Source organism: Chiloscyllium punctatum, chromosome 44 (genome assembly GCF_047496795.1).
Source record: "Chiloscyllium punctatum isolate Juve2018m chromosome 44, sChiPun1.3, whole genome shotgun sequence".
Taxonomy (NCBI): Eukaryota; Metazoa; Chordata; class Chondrichthyes; order Orectolobiformes; family Hemiscylliidae; genus Chiloscyllium; species Chiloscyllium punctatum.
In genome coordinates, this window is record NC_092782.1 from 48298667 (window position 1) to 48318540 (window position 19874).

At 37.4% G+C, this 19874-nt stretch overlaps 2 protein-coding genes across 4 annotated transcripts in view; one reads left to right on the forward strand and one right to left on the reverse strand.

Moving 5' to 3' along the window:
* Positions 1-7876, forward strand: part of mest (mesoderm specific transcript) — a 28273-nt gene extending 20397 nt beyond the window's left edge. For 2 of the 3 annotated variants that reach the window (XM_072562886.1, XM_072562887.1), the window contains 3 exons: positions 2155-2199; positions 3238-3301; positions 4992-7876. In XM_072562886.1, coding sequence (XP_072418987.1) covers positions 2155-2199; positions 3238-3301; positions 4992-5109 — 227 coding nt within the window. In that variant the 3' untranslated portion in view covers positions 5110-7876. The remainder of the gene's footprint in view (positions 1-2154; positions 2200-3237; positions 3302-4991) is intronic. The other variant, XM_072562888.1, reaches the window with a different exon arrangement.
* copg2 (COPI coat complex subunit gamma 2) overlaps positions 7822-19874 on the reverse strand; it is a 60236-nt gene continuing 48183 nt past the window's right edge. Inside the window, exons 19-24 of the mRNA XM_072562885.1 lie at positions 16255-16394; positions 13634-13805; positions 12924-13021; positions 11411-11549; positions 10764-10862; positions 7822-8260 (exon numbers count right to left, since the gene is read on the reverse strand). Coding sequence (XP_072418986.1) covers positions 8130-8260; positions 10764-10862; positions 11411-11549; positions 12924-13021; positions 13634-13805; positions 16255-16394 — 779 coding nt within the window. The 3' untranslated portion in view covers positions 7822-8129. The remainder of the gene's footprint in view (positions 8261-10763; positions 10863-11410; positions 11550-12923; positions 13022-13633; positions 13806-16254; positions 16395-19874) is intronic.

Sequence of the window (19874 nt, forward strand, 5' to 3'; positions counted from 1 at the left end):
CCAAGAGGAGGGAGAGCAGAATGCACACAATATTCCAAAAGTGGCCAAACCAAAAACCTGTACAAATGCAACATGACCTCCCAACTCCACACTCAACGCTCTGACCAATAAAGGAAAACATACGAAATGCCTTCTGCACTATCCTATCTACCTGTGACTCATGATTTGGAGATGCCGGTGTTGGACTGGGGTGTACAAAGTTAAAAATCACACAACACCAGGTTATAATCCAACAGGTTTAATTGGAAGCACACTAGCTTTTGGAGCATCGCTCCTTCATCAGATGATAGTGGAGGGCTCAATCCTAACACACATAATTTATAGCAAAAATTTAGTGTGATATAACTGAAATTATACGTTGAAAAATTGATTGTCTGTTGAGTCTTTCATCTGTTTGAATAATAGTTTCACTTCTTTCATGTGTAAATCACAAAACCTTTATTTTAAAAAGTTGCATTCTCAGGTTAGCTGTTAACAATGGGTGATAGCTAGACAATATGTTGAAGGTGTTAGCCCCCTGTGTTCTCTGTCTATGCCATGATGTTTAGATTGATTCTAATCTAAAAGGTGAGATAACGGAGTTTTACATGAATTATTGCTCGGCAGAGGCTGATAGCTAATTTCGATACCCAGAGGGAGGGCCTCAACCGGGACCTTGGGTTCATGTCACATTACAGGTGACCACCATTGCACTTTATATATACACACACTCACTCACATGCACCCCCTCACAGACTTAAGACACTCTACACTCACTACACACACACACATGCACTTTCTCACACTCACAACCCCCAACCCAGGCACACACCCACACACAGACCGACAAAGATCCACATGCACAGACATATTTTGTGGGGTGAACTTGTACTTTGCTCAAAAGCTGCATGAATTCATTTAAAACTCCGTTATCTCACTTTTTAGATTAGAATCAATCTAAACATCATGGCATAGACAGAGAACACAGGGGGCTAACACCGTTAACATATTGTCCAGCTATCACCCATTGTTAATAGCTAACCTGAGAATGCAACCTTTTTTTTAAAAAAAGGTTTTGTGATTTACACATGAAAGAAGTGAAACTATCATGGTATTCAAACAGATGAAAGACTCAACAGACAATCAATTTTTCAATGTATAATTTCAGTTACATCACACTAAGTTTTTGCTATAAATTCTGTGTGTTAGGATTGAGTCCTCCACTATCATCTGATGAAGGAGCGATGCTCCGAAAGCTAGTGTGCTTCCAATTAAACCTGTTGGACTATAACCTGGTGTTGTGATTTTTAATTTTGTACCTGAGACTCCACTTTGGAGAAACTATGGACCTGTACTCAAAAGTCTTTGTTCAGCAACACTCTCAAGGACCTTACCATTAAATGTACAAGTCCTGCCCTGATTTGCCTTTCCAAAATGCAGCACCTCACATTTATCTAAATTAAACTCCATCTGCCACTCGTTGGCCTATTGGCTCATCTGATCAAGGTCCTGTTGTACTCTGAGGTTTTGGTGTAATCCGCAAATTTACCAACTATATTACAGGTTACCATCCTAAAATGTTCCCATTATCTCAACTTTGTCTGTGCTAATATGCTACCCCAACACAAGGTATTTTGGTAAAAATACAAGGCAAGATTTATAAATTAAAAGTTGGGCCTTGGGTAGTGTTGAGGAACAGAGACCTGGGAGTTCAGGTGCATAACTTTTTGAAGTTTGCATTACATGTAGATAGGGTGGTTAATGTGTTTAGCACACTTGCTTTCATTGCTCAGACATTTGAATAAAGGAGTTAGGATGTTGGGGATGAGGTTGTACAGGACATTGGAAAGGCCTGACCAGGAGTACTCTGTCCAGTTCTGGTCTCCCTGTTATTGAAGGGATTTTATTGAGCAGGAGAGGGTTTAGAAGAGATTTATCAGGATGTTGCTGGGAATGGAGTGTTTCAGTTATAAAGAGAAGCTGGGACTTTTTTCACTGGAGTTTAGGAGTTTGAGAAATGACCTTATTGAGGTTTATAAAATAATGAGAGGATTAGATAAGGTGAATGGCAAGTGTTGTTTTTTTCCCCTCTGGGAGTTCAAGTCCAGGGGGCATATTTTTAAGATGAGAGGAGAAAGATTTTTTAAAAATTAGGGCTTTTTTTTTCCCCCACAGAGAATGGTTTGTGGAATGAACTTCCTGAGGAAGTGGTTGCTGCAGGTACAGTTATAATATTTAAATGACTTTTAGATAATTGTGAAAAAGAAATGTTTGGAGGGATGTGTGTCAAGTGTAAGCAGCTGGCACTAGTTTAGTTTGAATTATGTTTGGCATGGACTGGTTGGACTGAATGGCCTGTTTCCATGCTGTATGGCTGTGACCCTATAACATGTTCAGCTCTTATCTTACTTAGTAACTGAACGTGTGATACCTTATCAAGGAGGTGGGATGTGAGGAATTGTAATTGCAGTAACTGGAAGTCAGTGGATATTGGAGGACATTCTATCCCCTGAAATTGAACAGAGAAGGTGAGGTAAGAATCAGAAGTGGAACAACTGAAGGAGAAAGAAGACTGGAAGTTGGAAGCAAAACTAATTAATTTTTCCAATTCCAGATGAGAGCAGGAAGCAGCACCAGTGACATCATCAACGTAGCAGAGTTGTGGGAAGTGGCCAAGTGCAACTAAAACAAGGAAAGTTCCACATACCTCACAAAGACACAGACATAGCTGGGACCTATGTGTACCCAAAGCCATACCTTTTGACTTTGAGAACGTGAGATAAAGGAGAAGTGCTCAAAGTGAGAATGAGCTCAGCCAAGCGAGAGAGGATGGTTGGGGATAGGAACTGTTCAGGTCTCTTTTCAAGGATGAATGGAGAGACTTCAGACCATCCTGGATTGGAAAGGGGCTGCATGTCAGTGGTGAAGCTGGGGCCAGGTAGTTGGAAATTGTGAAACTGATCAGGAGAATAACAAATGTAAGTGGGCAGAGACCAAAAGGGGACAAAATTAGAGTTAAGATAAGAAGAAACACATTGTGGGACAGGTACAGGCTGCAAAAAATGGGTCTGCCAAGGCAATCCTGATTGATTTTTGGAAAGATGGCAAGTCTTTCCAGAATATAACCAAAGGCATCAGTCTTGACCCAAAGTAATGTGAATACTGTTGTGATTCCTTGAACTGAATATTAACAAATACTGTTCCATGTAGCTGTAATGACTGAATAAAAATATCCCTAATGTGCAACTTTTGTTGCAGTGCATTTAATCTATGGACCATTGGATTGTGTGAACCCTCATCCTGAGTTTCTGGATCTTTATCAGTAAGTGGTGGTAACTTTTATTTTTGTTGTTGTTTGCTGATTTTCTTCAACACTTAAATGATCGGAATGTACTAGAATGTCTTTATCTGGCTTTGGATCTTTGCTATGTATTGCTATTTAGATCAATTAGGAAAATAGACAAACACACAGAAGATTAAACATTATGTACACTGTTGCAGGAAGGTCAAAGAAATGTGAAGTATGTATTTATGTATGGAATAAGTAGCATTGACTCAATCCAGAGGACTTTGGAAAACATTAGGGAGAACTCAATTGGACCAAAAGATGTATCTCATTTCAATGTCCAAACAATTCTACAGAGAACCCAATAAAAGACTAGGAAGTATAATCATAAGAGTGGAATACTAAGTTAAAGAAGTTACACCAAAACCTTAGGTGTACTGGTCTGGTCTTATTACGTTTTGATTAGAATGCATTAAAAGATAACTTGCATTATGCCAAATGGCGAAAAGAACAATGAGTTTTAACGATGTATAAATGACAAATCATGAAGAAAAGACTTTACACTGTGGAAGTAGTAGTTAAGGCCCACTTAATTATTAAATTATATGTATACCAAGAAAATAAGAGCAAAGGACATAGAAACACAGGTAGTTGCAACTCTGAAAACTCATTTGTGGTGTTCTCCTGGTGAAATCACACTGTATTGCTCACTCCATATATTTGATTTTTCAGGCAACTAATTAATTCCTTTTTAAAAGGAGTCTTGAAAGGTTACAAGCTTCTAAAATTAGCAAAAAGTACACTTTGAATAGATTGCATGGGAAGAGCTTTATTTTAATTCAATGTGTAAATAGTTGTTCTGGATGATCACATGGGCAGTTATTCAAAAGTATTTCACAAGAACATTGCAAAAGGAGAATTTCACCATACAACCCCTTGAACCTGTTTAGTCATTCAAACCAATTATAGCTGATCCTCTGCACATGTTACTTTTGGTTCAAGGTGGTGGATCGATATCTTTTCAAGCCTTAAATGTATTCAATGATGGAATATCCACAACCCTCTAGGGTAGAGAATTCCAGAAATTCACAAACCTTTTAGTGAAGCAACATCACAGTTCTAATTATTCAACTGCTTATCCTGAGACCAAGAGAAAGTGAGAGGGAAGTATTAATAAGAGTGAGAGAAAACAATGCGATGGAAGAAATAAAGACCATGGAGGGACAGACAGAGGTATCGATAGACACTGGAGAGAGTTATAGGGACAGGGACGGCTACGTATGGGGAAAGATTAACAAAGAGCGAGTGACATGTATGGAAGAAATGTAACAGAGAGGGAAAGATTGATATGGGGTGAAATTAAGAGAAAGGGAAAAATATCTGGAGAAAAATTGACAGATTAGTCCAAGAGGATAACTAAATTGGAAGAATAGTCTGTCAGTTGACCTGTAAGATGAGTCAATGTCTGATTAATAATATTTGATTTCAGTTGAATGTGATGCCAGTTATAGGGTCTGAATTAAGTGCTGATCAACAACAAGAATTTGTCTCACTTTGATTCATGAGGAAGAAACTAAATTGAAACCTGCAATTTTGGGTGAAAACTAAAGATTACTTTGTAGATGCCATTTAAAAATGCAGAAAGGAACTCTTCTGTGTGGGTAGTAGAAGCTGTAGGCGTAGGAAGTAGAAAGACTGTGCACTCGAGTTGATTGTTTTCTTTCAGGAAGTTGGTACCGAAGTCAACAGTGTCAGTTCTTGATGACCATATCAACCATTACCCCCAACTTGAGGATCCTTTGGGCTTTGAACAAGCCTACATTAACTTCATCAACTCTTTCTGAATTGGCAAATACGGCGTTGGATCCTGACCACTCTGGACTAATTAAATGGTGATCAGCTGCTTCTGCATTTGAGTTGTGGTAACAAATAATGTTTAATTTAGACTGAAATTTAAAAAAAAGTTACAGTATTGGAAACCTGATATAAAACCCAGAAACCTTGGAAATGCACAGCACACAGCAGCTTCTGAAAGAGTGCATCAATGTTTTGGGTGTCACGTTCAGTTGAGAGGCTGAAGATGTTAAACCTTTTGGAGGTAAGACTATTGGCTGTGCATTTCTAGCTTTGATAATTTGACTTTGTGTTATTTTACTGCATGTTTCACTGCCTTAATGTGAAATAATTCATTGTGGAAATTACTGTGTGTAACACCTATTAGTCAGGCACATCCAACAAACTGTAAATAGCTCCTTTTGAAAATAACTCTTGGGGCAAGAACAGACCAGGGAAATGGATCACTTCCAGTTTCAGGATAATACATTTTTATTAGTCAGTGTTTGGAATGAGACACACAATTCCTTATCCACTTATTGAGTTTTTAAATTACCTACCTCTTTGCAATCCATTTCTTCTGCATTCTGTACTAAAACATAAAGGATAATCTGACAGAGGGCTTCAAAGTTATGAAGGAACTTGATATGGCAGACAAAGAGAAAATGTTTCTCTTGGGGGGGGGGGGGGGGTGAAGAGAGAAGAGGAATCTAAATCTATAAGTTCGTCACTAATAAATCCAATTGGGAATTCAGAGAAATTTGTTTATCCAGGAATTTTAAAATAAGGAACTTGCTCCCCTATAGAGCAGTTCAGAGGAATAGCATATTGTCTTCCAGGAAAAGCTAAACAGATGAAGTAGGATGGGAACTTACTAATTTGGAACAAAAATATTGGTATAGACCAAATGGGTAAAATGGGAATGTTTTGAATTAATATTTGTCCTTTGTAAAACCTATTCAATTATATCATTGTTTAGCATGATTAATTTGGTTACCTCAACACTTACATCCTGCAGGCCCTGGCAAGTTTATGAAATAGTGAAGTTAGCACACAGCTTTATGGAACAGGAGTGCAGAATGGGCATTTAGGTGCATTAATTAGCAATTTCATTTGTTTCATATACTCAGTGTGAAGCTCTGAGAACCAACTTGTATAATTTTCCTAGTTTTACCTACTTTCCATCAATTACAGTCTGTTAGTTTATGAAGTAAATTTGTGAGCCATATTGTATTCAATATGGGGCTGAAATGTTTTAAATTATGACAGGTTGAATAGACTAGGCTTGCATTTTCTTTTCAGTGAGAGATTTAGGTAATTTATTTAAGTTGTTTAATTTCTTCTGCAGAGTTGAGAACAAGGACTCAATCCTTAAACTTAACAGCTAGGTCATTTAGGTATGGTGCCAGGAAACAATTCTGTATATAAAAGGTGGGGGACACCTGTTAAAGCTGTAATTTATTTTTGTTAGGCTAGAGCTCTGGAACCAAGGGAAGTACTTAGTTATGATACAGAATGATTTAATTGAATGGTGGAACAAGCTCAATGGTCCATTCCCTATTCCCATATATAATTCAACACTTTTCAGACCCATTCATCATTTAAATCTCTGGTTTGAATTATAATTTTGCTAGTAACAAATTTGATTTGTCAGTTGAACATATCTCCACAGTTCTCCTGTAGCCCACAACAATCCAATCTTTCATGCACAAAATAATTCCCTTGACTAACTGTTGGTACACACTAGTTTAATCATTGTTTCTTGATAGTTACGAAGAATAATTCAGATTAAAAGGAGGTAGTGAATTCTCAAAATGCAATACTGATTAGTCAGCTTCTGAACTGAGATTAATGGTTGTGATAAAACACTAACAATTCAGGTGGGATCCTTTCTTTCAAATGTTACATTGCACATTCATAAAACATTCTGTAGAATGGACTAGCTCTTATTTGAGGAGTCCGTTAATGATTGTTAATCAAGAAACTTTTTTAGCAGATTTTTTTGAAATGGCACTCATGGTTAGTTAAAACCATAAAAATTCTACAAAATCAAAGTTCAAGACTTACTTTCAGCTCCCATATGCAGGAAACAATTCGTACTTTGCACATTCTTCCAAACATATCATCTAATGCACGCTATTTGTTTCCTCTCTAATCATTTATCAAAATTCACTCAGCTATGTGCGTCTCTGAACCCTTCTGTCTTGTTTCTTCCAAGCTGTAAATGTATCATCAACACACATTTCCCTGTTTAGTTTTCATTCATGAAAGACTCCTTACATTATGCAAATCGCTCTCCATTTTTCTCAGACACAAGTGATATGAACTAAATTACATTCTCTTCAGTTTTCGTTACTTGATATAGTATCCTGCACTATGAATCTTGGCTCTTCATTCAAGTTAAATGAGAGGGTAAGCTTTACAGTAAAATCAGGTCAGAATTTGTTAGAAGATTTTATTGCTTGTTGCTAGTTAAATTTTCCCTGTCCGGTTGCTGTATTGTAGTTGCATTTCACTTCCCATTCTGTTCAAGGTTATAGAGTGTAGATAATTTGCTACACATTATATAAAAAAACACTGTGCTTGGATGGAGCTGCTACTGAGCGCATCTACGTTGCAAAAATATTGAAGTTGAACAAAAGATGCTTCTGATGAATGTTTTATCTAACCCATGAATGAAAATGGTTTGGCAAAACTTTTGTACATTTCGTACAAAATGCATATACAAAGATAATAGTTAATCTTTATTTTAGTAAATAAAGGTAGTTTCACAAAAAATGCATGTATTTTTCATTACGTAGACAGTTCTGTTACATGTCTTAACAGATGACAAAGTGTAAACGTTTGTTGTCTAAACATGAAGGAATGTTCAGGTATTAATCTGAGCATCAATTCACAATGAAGCAGCAACACACTTAGTTGCATCCTAGATGGACCAAGAAAGATGTATGTTCCAGATTAATTTTTTTAAACCAAAATATATAACTTCGTAAAGATGGGTAACTAAAAAGTTAAGTAAACCAATGTGAGTTTAACCAACAGAAACCAGGATCACATCTACAGCCATCTCTGCCTCACTCCTGACTGTCACTTGCATTGTAACCCCATCGGCCATAGCTAGTCTGGCACGTACAAGGACATCATAGCCGCCTCTGAAAACACCTGAAATAAGATGGACACAAAGATGATGGTTTAAAAATATTACATAACAACACACTGTCAGGTTAGTTTAGGCTTTACCTTGCATGAAAACCTATCACAGGATCAGTGGAGGAAAAACTAGAATAAAATAAACTCTAAAGAACAGGGTAGATCTAGCTAAAAGTCAGTCTTTTCCTGTGAAACTATTTTTGCTTGAACTGATGATGTATTATTATGCTGCAATATAAACTTGTAGCAGTGTAGTAGAAGCAGATGTTATTTAATAAAAGCACAAACTGATGGATCTGCATTTTACAGTGCAGGATCATTCTAGTTGCAGGTTAGATAATTGGAAATCAGGTAAGATAGACAAAGTTTCTGTGGCTTCCTTCCTTTTACATTGACAAAGAAAATGTGCAAATCAGGCTCACTTTGTACATATTCAAAACAATCGCATCTGCTCAATTGATCTCGATTGAACAGGTTAGCCTCCAATGATAATAAACTAGTACAATGAGAAAAATCCATGCATAGTAAGGACAAAAATAATCCAAAACACTTTAATCTTTCTGAAGAAAAGTTGATTGTTAAATGAGGAGAGGGATATCTGCATTAGTAGACTATATGAAGAAGTGATGTCTCAAAGATAATTGATTTCTCTATCATGTACAGTCTGTGACTCATGAGTACAGCCTTCACAATATGTCTAATCATCAGAATATCACTGAACTTTTAAAACAAGAAATGAAGTACCATCCAGATAGGGGAAAGTGAGGTAGAATATCTGTAATTAAATTAAGCCAAACTTGAGTTTCAAAACATTATAAAAGAAAGATTGGAGCTGGACAAGTATCTTGCAAATCCCACTTACAAAGTTTTGTGCTGCAGGTTCAAGTTTCACTCCAGGAGTTAATGGCCAAGGAAGATGCATGCACCACAGAACCAGAGAGCTATACAGTATGGAAACTGATCCTTCGGTCCAACTCGTCTATGCTGACCAGACATCCTAAATTAATGTTGTAATCATACCAGCCCTTCTCCACTTCCTCTGGCAGCTCATTCCATACATACTCCACCCTCTGCGGAAAAAAGTTGCCCCTTAGGTCCCTTTTAAATCTTTTCCCTCTCATCTTAAACCAATGCCCTCTAGTTTTGGACTCTGCTACCCTGGTTACTTACCCTATCCATGCCCCTCATGATTTTATAAATCTTCAATAAGGTCACCCCTCAGCTTCTGACACTCTAGGGAAAACAGCCTGAGCCTCACTCTCTAGCTCAAACCCTCCAACCCTGGCAACATCCTTAAATCTCTTCAAAATTCTTTCAAGTTTCACAACATGCCTTCTATAGCAGGGAGACCAGAACTGTATGTAGTATTCCAAAAGTGGCCTAACCAGTGTTCTGTATAGCCACAACATAACCTCACAACTCCTATACTCAATGCACTGACCAATAAAGGCAAGCATACCAAACGCCAACTTCACTATCCTATCTGTCTATCTGTGACTCTATTTGCAAGGAACTATGAACCTGCACTCCAAGGTCTTTTATTCAGCAACACTCCCCAGTACCTTAGCATTAACTGTATTAGTCCTACTCTGATATGCCTTCCCAAAATGCAGTATGTCATATTTACCTAAATTAAATTCCACCTGCCACTTCTCGACCCACTAGCCTATCTGTTGTACTCTGAGGTAATCTTGGCTGTTCACTACACCACCAACTTTGGTATCATCTGTAAACTCACTAACCATACCTCCTATGCTCACATAATATGGGGATATAGACTGAGGATAAACTTGTGAATCATTCCAAAAAAATTGCCAGTGGCTCTCTAAGCCCCAAACAGTAGCTTTTTAATTTCCTTCCTAAACCTCTATGGTTACCTCTCTTCCTAAAAGGTCCTCCATTAAATGTAAATATTTGTTCAGCTTTTAGTTAATCCTGCCAGTGGTTCTTTCCCTGGTTTATTGTCCAGTTTTGACTGACTGTTAGCTTCACATTATTCCAGAAGAAAGCAGCCTGCTTCATTGGTACTGCAGATAAACACCACCACTTGCAAGTTTCCCTTCAAGCAACTTATTAGCTGGATTGGAAACATATTGTTGTTCCTTCACTGTTAGTGGGTCAAAATAATGGAACTCCTTTAACAGGTATATCCAAAATGTACTGTAGTGATTTAAGATGACTGTTCACGACCACCTTCTCAAGATAAATATCACATGGACAATAAATGCTGGCAAGCCAGAGACACATGATCCCATGAATCACTTCTTTAAAACTGAATTGAGATGTTCTCGACAATCACACCACTATATGAATGCAACATATTGTTTAAATTCAGTTACCAAGCCAAAGTTTGTAGCTGAAATCCAGTTCTAGTCTGGCTACATTCCCAAGGACACGAGGAAGGCAGTTCAGCCAATCAACTCACTTTTGTAATACATGCTTGTATAATCTTTTGACAATAGTCATTACTGTGTTATAAGGGCTCTCCTCTTCGTATAGGCATGAAGGAACTTACCTGCCAGGTAGAGTGTGTGAGCATTTTTATTCTCTGGGACCTTGTCTGATCTCTCACAAGGCTGCATTCCAAGGAAACTAATTATATTATTCACAGCCTCTGCAGAAAAAGAAACAAATATGTATTATTTTGACAAGGTATTCTGAAAGGAGGTACTGAGAAATGAAAATCAAACTAAATTGTTAGAGGAATGACCTCCACTTCATTTGATTAAATTTTTGACTGGAACCTTGGATTAGCTGTTAAATATGAATGCTGTGTGCCCTTTGGTGAGCACTGCACTTCATATACACTATGAATATCTTCCATGGAGGTATTTCTGAGCTTCCAGTATAGTTTCAGAAGAAGATCACATTTCTCCTTGATGCTGCTATACTTCCAGCAAACTCCCCTGGGAGGTTGTAGGTGTCTGGGCATATTGACCAACACCAGAATTATCTATGTCCTGTGATCTATTTCCTTGGTCACAGCTCCTTTTTTAACTTGTATATGAAATTCTATGTGAAAAAAACAGCAAGTTTCTACTTTCACTGGAACACTGAAGATGCTGTGTTAAAATCACACAAAATGAAGCAGATTAGTTAGACTTTTTTTGTTTAGGGTGATGGAGGCGGAGGGTGTGGATGTGGGAGGCAAATCTCCCTTACCATTCAATGTCTTCACAGAAGAGAGTGCAAATGTTTCCTCTTTCTGAAATTTGTCTCCTATTTTATCCCAAGCAGCTGTAAAGTTAGGCTTTAGGACCTTCTGCATATGATCAGAAACATTAACCTCCAGGTCTTCTAACTATAGGACAGAGGAGAAAATGAATAAAGAGATCTCATGTTAGTACACAGCAGCATTTCTGACTGCTATATGGATCTTGATAAGATTTTTATTTTAAACTTACTCCAGCTATGACACCCTAAGCATAAGTAATGGCAACAAGAAGAGTGAGGTAGAGAAAATAGTGCCTATTAAAGAAAATATCTAATTATAAAGCAAAAGTTTTGCTAAAGAGAAAAAGTACATTGTTATTTTGGGTTGTCTTAGAGTTATATTTAGCTGGAATTAAAACGTTTATGTTTTAACATTATAGCCCTAAGTTTAGATGCAAAATATCACAAGGATTGTGGTTCAGGAAGCATCTTTCCTCCACTTGACTTCACAGAATTTTTAAAAACATATTTTTATAATGTTATCATATCTCTTGATGGCAGCTACATCTTGGACATCAACAACTGCTGGAAGAACTTTGAATGAAAGTCCAACATCAGGTCTGGGAACCAGCATCTCAGAGGGGCTACTAGTATCCTTGATATCTCTCTACTTCCACTCAAGCAGCTTCATATTTAAGGCAAATTCCTGTTCTTTGCTCTGCCAAATGTAATATACCTACCACTCTAAATTCAGTAATTATGTCAAAATGATTTGATAAATCAATAATATTTTATCTGAAAAATAACTTCAAATTATCAAATAAATACTCTGCATTTAACTAAATTCAGATTCATACAGCACAGAAAAGACTGTATTGATTTAACTACCACTTGAAGTGCACTATTCCTAGTTTTCTGCACTTGTCCCCTATTGTTGAATATAATATTTGACGTACTCATCCAAACATCATTTAAAGGTTGTAAGGTTTCCAACCTCTAGACAGTACATTCCAGATTTGCACCACTCATTGAGTAAAAATGTTTTTTCCCCCAAATTTCCTCTGAATCTCCTGCTCCTTACCCTAAGAACGATGACCTCTCGTGATTGACCCCCTCAACTAAGGGGAACAGCTGCTCTCTATTCACCCTATCCATACCCCTTTATAATTTTACATACTTCAATCATGTCCCACCTTGGTCTTCTCTGCTCTGAAGAAAACAATCCAAGCCTATCAAGTCTCTCCTTATAGCTCAATTTCTCCACCCCAGGCAACAACCTGGTGAACCTCCTATGTACGCCCTTTACTGCTATCACATCCTTCCTGTAGTGAGGTGACCAGGACTGCATGCAGTATTCCAGCTGTGAATTTAGTTTGTGTATGCTCAATTAACCATGGTCTTCAGTAATAGCTTTTGTTTTACATCTGTTTGTCATGTGACCTAATGGAGATTATATTTTTGCACTTAAAGATATTCTTTCCATTTCTTAATATAGTGATAACCAAGATTCATTGTAACTTACCACATACTCATCATCGTAGCCCTCAGCTTCTGGCAGTCCAGTGTTGGGATCACAGTCTTTCACTACAAATTTCATTGTACAGCTAAATGTGCAGGAAACTAAGGAAAAATAATAAGGAGATGTCAGATGAGGAACGATTGTTGTAGATTAATTAACGCACATCTTACTAGGTTTACTTTTAATGATATAACTTGCATTTGAATCCAACTGTGACAAAAAAGACAGCAGTCTCTTTACACTGACTGTTTATAGTTCTTAAGAAAAATAATTCAAGTCAGCTTTAACAAGTGTACAGCATAAAACTTAGTGATCTGACAATCCCATTAAGCAGCTACATATATGACTGGATGGGGATTTACTTGCTGCATTTTTTTCATTTAGGGTGTATTGAACAACCAATGGTGAAGTCTATTGATTAGTTGTTTTCACTTTTTTCATTTCCCCTTTGCTGGAAAGATATAAGATCAAGTTGAAGTATCAACATAGTGTGCACTTATTCAATACTATACCAGTAAATCTGTTGGCACTTCATTCGGAAACAGTGCTAAAATTAAGCAAATATTCTCAGCAAAGAAATTCCTTTTTTCGTAACTCAAAATAATCTTCCCTTTCCCACCACCACAAAACAAAATATGTAAGATTTATTTTAATTTGTCCAACCAGAGATCAATATTGTCCTGACACCATATTTTATCCCAGGTAGTATTTACCTGCTGTAGGATCGTCCTTGGGCAGCATCACAAGTGTGTAACAAGAGCTTGGTTGGTTAAAGTGAAGAGCTGGTGCTGCCACGGAACAAACCATATCATATGCATCTGAAGGCTCCATCTGTACAGTGACCTTTTCCAATAACTGATCATTCAAGGTGTTGGTACAGTCGAACTGAAAGTCAAAGTGTTACACAGAAAGAGTGAAGACAATCAATGAACCAACATAGTCATTACACATTGAAGAAAAGGCAAAACCTACTGAATCCTTATCCAGTCACCACTGGTTCTAGCATTCTGACAGAAAATTAGTAACATTCTGAAACCAGTGATTGTGAGCAGTCGTTTACCATAAATAAGGCATTCTAGATATTTTCTGATGAACCTTGTTTAAAGAGATATTATTGCAAACTGCTGGAGTAGGTGCATTGTGAACCCAAGCCTCTTGGTCCCAAAGGTAGGGACACTACCATTGCACCAGAATAGCCCTTTAAAATTTCACAATCTGCCTTGGTGGGATTTAAACCATGTGCCCAGGGCATCAGCCTGGGGGTCTGGACTGGTAGTCCACTGACATTACCACTACACCACTACCTCTCCAACTAAGCTATTCCATTCCAAAGATGTTCCATCTGATAACAATTATGTAATAGCCTCAGCGACCTCAATTTTAGGGTTCTTTTTCAACTTCTCTGTTCAGTAACGTCAATATAGATTTTTTAAATTGCAAAAACGTACTTTAATCATAAAAATCTTTATATGCATACACAGACACTAGAGTAGTTCAATTCTATACAGTCTTTACCAAACTCAAGCCATTTCTTACTTATACAAGACTATATTACATGCATTTGAGGCACCAGGAGTGTCCAATAAACTGAATGGACCCGCATTATACTTTGGCAAAAAGACCTTAGATGGTGGTCTATGCCTTGGCAGCAGCTATCCCAACCTTTAGTGCATTCCTCAGTACATAGTCTTGAACCTTGGAATGTGCAAAACTGCAACACTCAGTTGAGGTCAACTCCTTGATCTGGAAGGCAACAAGGTTTGGGCAGATCACAGAACGTCTTTCACTGAGTTGATGGCCCTCCGGGGCAATTGATGTTTGTCTTTGTGTATGTTCCGAGGAACAGCCTATAGAGCACAGAGTCCTGCATCATGGAGCTGCTCAGGACGAACCTGAACAAAAACCAGTGCATCTCTCCAGTTATCTTTGCAAAGGTACATTCCAGCAGGAGTTGTGTGACAGTTTGAACCCTCCGCAGCCACTTCAAAGGCAGCGTGTGGTGGCACAGAGTCTAGGCATACATGAAGGATCTCAGGTAGTGTCCTACTCACCATCAGCCAAGCGATGGAAACTTCTGGTGGTGAGACATTCTGTCAAATGACTTTGACAGTCTGCTCAGGGAACAACCCAACTTGATCCACCCTCTCTTTTTCGGTAGGGTCTCAAGGGTGTTACAAACTGACAACTTCCTGATGGATTTATGGGGTCAAAGGCATTGTTCTTTACAAATGTCTCCACATCAATATAGAAAGGGGACCAAAGTTACTTCAACAAAACTCTACACTATGGATTAGCCCAGAACCACTGATCTTGCACATGCACTTTACTGTCTGGGTATGCCTTGCATTTCTTTTTACCTTTTAAATGTAAATTAAGCATTTTTTAAAAAATCAGCTTTTCAAAATTCTAGCTGTAAATAATAAGGTTCCTATTTTAAATCCAATATGTAAATAAGCTTTCTTTAAGCTTCACAGTCTGCACTCTTTGCTGGACATTAATTTGTAAATTCTGAAGTATTATCAAGATACTAACAAAATAAGCTAAAATTGACATACTTTAAGCATTTTGAAATTTAAGGGACATTATAATAAAACAGTATGTTATACTTTCAATTCAAATCCAAATGTAAGTTACTAAAAAGGTCAAACCTTATTTGAGAATTTGTCATTCTCAAAGGTTGGGAAGATGTTTTAATGTAAAACCGCTGAATTTGAAGACAGTAAACTTTGAAAAGTTTAAAATGATTTTCTTTCCCTCTATATCATGCGCCTTCCTCAAATTCAAAGTGGGCAAATCAGGGGCTTTTACAGTAACTAATTAGAACATGACATTTTTGCTTCTTCACCAAGCTGTGTCATGTTCCAAATTGAGCCTCTCTGACTTCTGGTTGAAGTGGCAACTTCCATGTTGGAAAATAAAAACTTGAGTCAATACTTCATCACTCCACAACAACTGTGACAATGTGCTGATCCTATTTTCATATAGCTCATTGAATTTATATGGTATCTTTACAAAATAGAAACGTCCAAATGTACTTCAAATGATACACCATTTCTTAGTACAGTTTCACTGCACTTCAAATACTTCATTAATTTTTTCCTTAATATAATTTCACTGAATACAATGTCACGTATACCAAATCTAATTTTCAGTAATGGCATTTTTACTTAATCTTTGGTAGAGGAAAGCACACTGGTGCTATAGATATCAAACATGTAATACTTCACCTTTTACAAAGATCTTACATACTATCATTCTCGGTTATCTATCACAAAATGATAACAATTGTAGCTTATTTTCAATATGGAATTCAAAGGCTGAAGACAGTAATTACCTGAAATACCATATATTTTTTAAATGTGTGTTTGATGCAACGAACCACATACTCAGTCTCTGCTTCTGTAAGCTGTACAGGTGCCGATGACTTGAAGAGTGGGCCAAGATGCTTGAATTCTGGAATAGCTGCCAATTGTTCTGTGTACAGATATTTCCAGCAAAAAAGAAACTAGTGTAATGAAAGAACATCCAGTAAATTCAACCCTGACATTACAATATAAGTACTTTTGAACAAGGAACCAGAGTGGGCCACTCAGACCTTGGAGTCTTCTCTGCCATTCAAACATAATCCTGGATGATCTGATTTTAACCAAATCTATATTCCTGCATAACCCTGATAATCTTTCATTTCTTGAAAATATTAAAAAATTCGGCAACCATTGCCTTTTGAGGAAGTGAATTCCAAAGACTCTTAAATTTTAGAGAAAAACATGTTTCCTCATCTCTGTCTTAAAAAGACGGCCCCTTATTTTTAAACTATCGCTTTTGGCATTCACCTGGTCAACTCCACTCAGGGTCTTATGTTTCAATTAAGACACGTCTGACAGTTATAAACTCCAGAGGATACAGGTCTAATCTGCCCACCTTTTCCTCATAAAGCAATACGTTCATTCAAGGTATTAGTCTAGTAAAGCTTCTCTGAATAGCTTCCAATGCATTAACCTTCTTCCTGAAGTACAGTGACCAGTACTGTACACAGATGCAGTCTCACCCATGGCCTGTATAACTGAAGCAGAAGCTCCTCACGCTTGCATTCGATTCCCCTTCCAATAAAACAACATATTCTATTAGCTTTCCAAAATGCTAGCTCTTGCCTGCATACTAATTTTGTGATCATTGCATCCATATCTCTGCACCTCAGAATTCTATGACCTCTTACCACTTGAATAACATGCTTGTTCTTCCAGAATGGACAATTTCACACTTTCTCACATCGTACTCCATTTTCAGATCTTTGCCCATTTATTTAACACTTGTATAACATTTTGCAGGCTTCTTTTGTCCTCCTTACAACTCACTTTCCTACCTATCTTTGAATCTTTATTGAACTCAGCTACCATACCTTAGGTCCCTTCATCCATATTAATGTGTACAAATTGTAAAGAGTTGATGTCCCAGCACTGATCCTTGTGACATTCTGCCAGCATGAAAAAGACCCTTGATACCAACTGTCTGCTTCCGGTTAGCCAGCCAAGTTTCTATCAATGCCAATATGTTATCCCCTAAACCATGAGCATTTACTTTCCACAAGAACCCTTGATATGGCACTCCAGATTTCCAGAAAGCACTTAGTAAGTATAATATATCCAATGGTTCCCATTTATCTGCAACAAAAATTATTTCTTCAAGAACTCCAACAAATTATGATTTCCCTTTGACAAAACCACATTGACTTTTCCTGATTACTTTTAAACTTATCAAATCCCCGGTTACAAACTCTTTAATAGTAGTTTCTAACATTTTCCCTTAAGGTAACAGGCCTGTAATTTCCACTTGTCTGCCCCCATTCCTGTTTTGAATAAAGTTAGCTATTTTCCAATCTAAAGAAATCTTCCCGAAATCTACTGAGCTTTGGAGAATTAAAACCAATGCATCAAATATCTCACCAACTACTTCTTTTAAGACCCTAGGTGCACCCTAGGGGGAACCCATCAGAACCTGGGGACTTGTCAACTTGTAGTTCCAACCATGTGCTCAGTACCACTTCCCTGGTACAGTCAGTTCTTCTATAATGTGATGGTTGTGTTCTTGTGCAGCCCCACATTCTAGAAAAATCATGCTTTAGAAACAGCGCTTAAAGTGTTGTCACTGTAATTACATTATAGTCAACACGTTTTAAAAGTTCATGCTATAGGAACCGGGACCCCAATTCATCAATTGTGTTACCTGTAGTTTTCCTGAGTTCATCCCTTCCTTTCATTTCCTGATTTAAAGTTATTTCACGGATGCTACTTGTATCCTTTCTAATGAAGACCGATATAAAATATCTGTTAAATTTGGTTGCCATCTCTTCATCCTCCATTACTAATTTCTCAAACTAATTTTCTATTGGACCACTTACTTTATTAATTTTTTAAACAGTCGAAGAAACCTTTCCTAACTCTTAATTATTTTTGGCTAATGTTTCTCAAACTCTAATCTTTTCCTTCTAATTATTTCTTTTAGGAATTCTTTGCTGTTTTATATATTCTATCCAATCTTCTGACCTGCTACCGACTTTTGCTCAATTATATGACGTTTCTTTAAGTTTGATACTATCTTGGACTTTTGGTTAACTGTAAATGCAGGTCTGTCCTTTAGAATTCTTCGTTTTTGTTGGAATGTGTCAACTATCTGATATATATTATAAATTATTTACAGGCCATTAAATTCAACAAATTCATGTTATCATGAGCCTCTTCCTATCCCCCAACTTCATAAAACCCTAGCAAAAGATCTTTTCCTTTCTGGATTTCCCTTAAATGCATTTTAACTCAACTACTCCCTATAGTTTTAAGTTTCATATTTAAACCACTCTCTTGGAAAATAAATTTCTCTTGAATTCCCTATTAAATTTATTTGTGACAATCTTGTAACTATGTTTCCTGGCTCTGATCTTGCCTGCAAGTGGAAACACTTTCTCTACATCTATCAAGTCCTCCTGTAATCTTTTAGATCTGCATTAGGTCATGAGTCTTCCCTTTTCTAAGAGGAATGTCCGAACTAGAACATAGAACAAAACAGCGCATACTCGATGTTGCACCAACCTGTGAACTAATCTAAATCCATACTCCTATGCTATCCTATCATCATCCATGTGCTTATCCAAAGAATATTTAAATCTCGCTAATGTGGCTGAGTTAATTACATTGGCAGGTAGGGAATTTCACACCCTGACCGCTCCCCAAGTAAAGAACCTGTGTCTGACATCTGTCTTAAATCTGTCACCCCTCAATTTGTAGCCATGCCCCCTCGTACAAGCTGATGTCATCATCCTAGGAAAAAGACTTTCACTGTCTACCTTATCTAATCCTTGTGATCATCTTGTATGTCTCTATCAAATCCCCTCTTAGCCTTCTTCTTTCCCATGAGAACAGACCCAAGTCTCTCAGCCTTTCCTCATAAGACCTTCCCTCCAGACCAGGCAACATCCTGGTAAATCTCCTCTGCACCTTTTCCAATGCTTCCACATCCTCCCTATAATATGGCAACCAGAACTGTACACAACATTCCAAGTGCGGCCGCACTAGCATTTTGTACAGTTGCAGCATGACATTATGGCTCCAGAACTCAATCCCTCCACCAATGAAACCGTATGCTTTTTTAACAGCACTATCAACCTAGATGGCAAATTTCAGGGATCTATGTACAGGTATCTTGTTTAATCTTTCCTAATAGGTAACAACCTCTTAGTTCTGGAAAGATTCCAGTAAATACCTTTTTAATTTCTTCTAGAAAACTTCTATTATCACTAACTCCATTGTCGATATCAGTGGAAGGGATTCAAACAAATAAGAGATGGTAGAGGCAGAATGGGGATTCACAAGCACAGATCCCCAGACAGCAGCACTTTTATGGCAGGGAAATATTAATCCGAAGTAACAAACTTTGCAAGAGCAGATTTAAGAATGGATGATT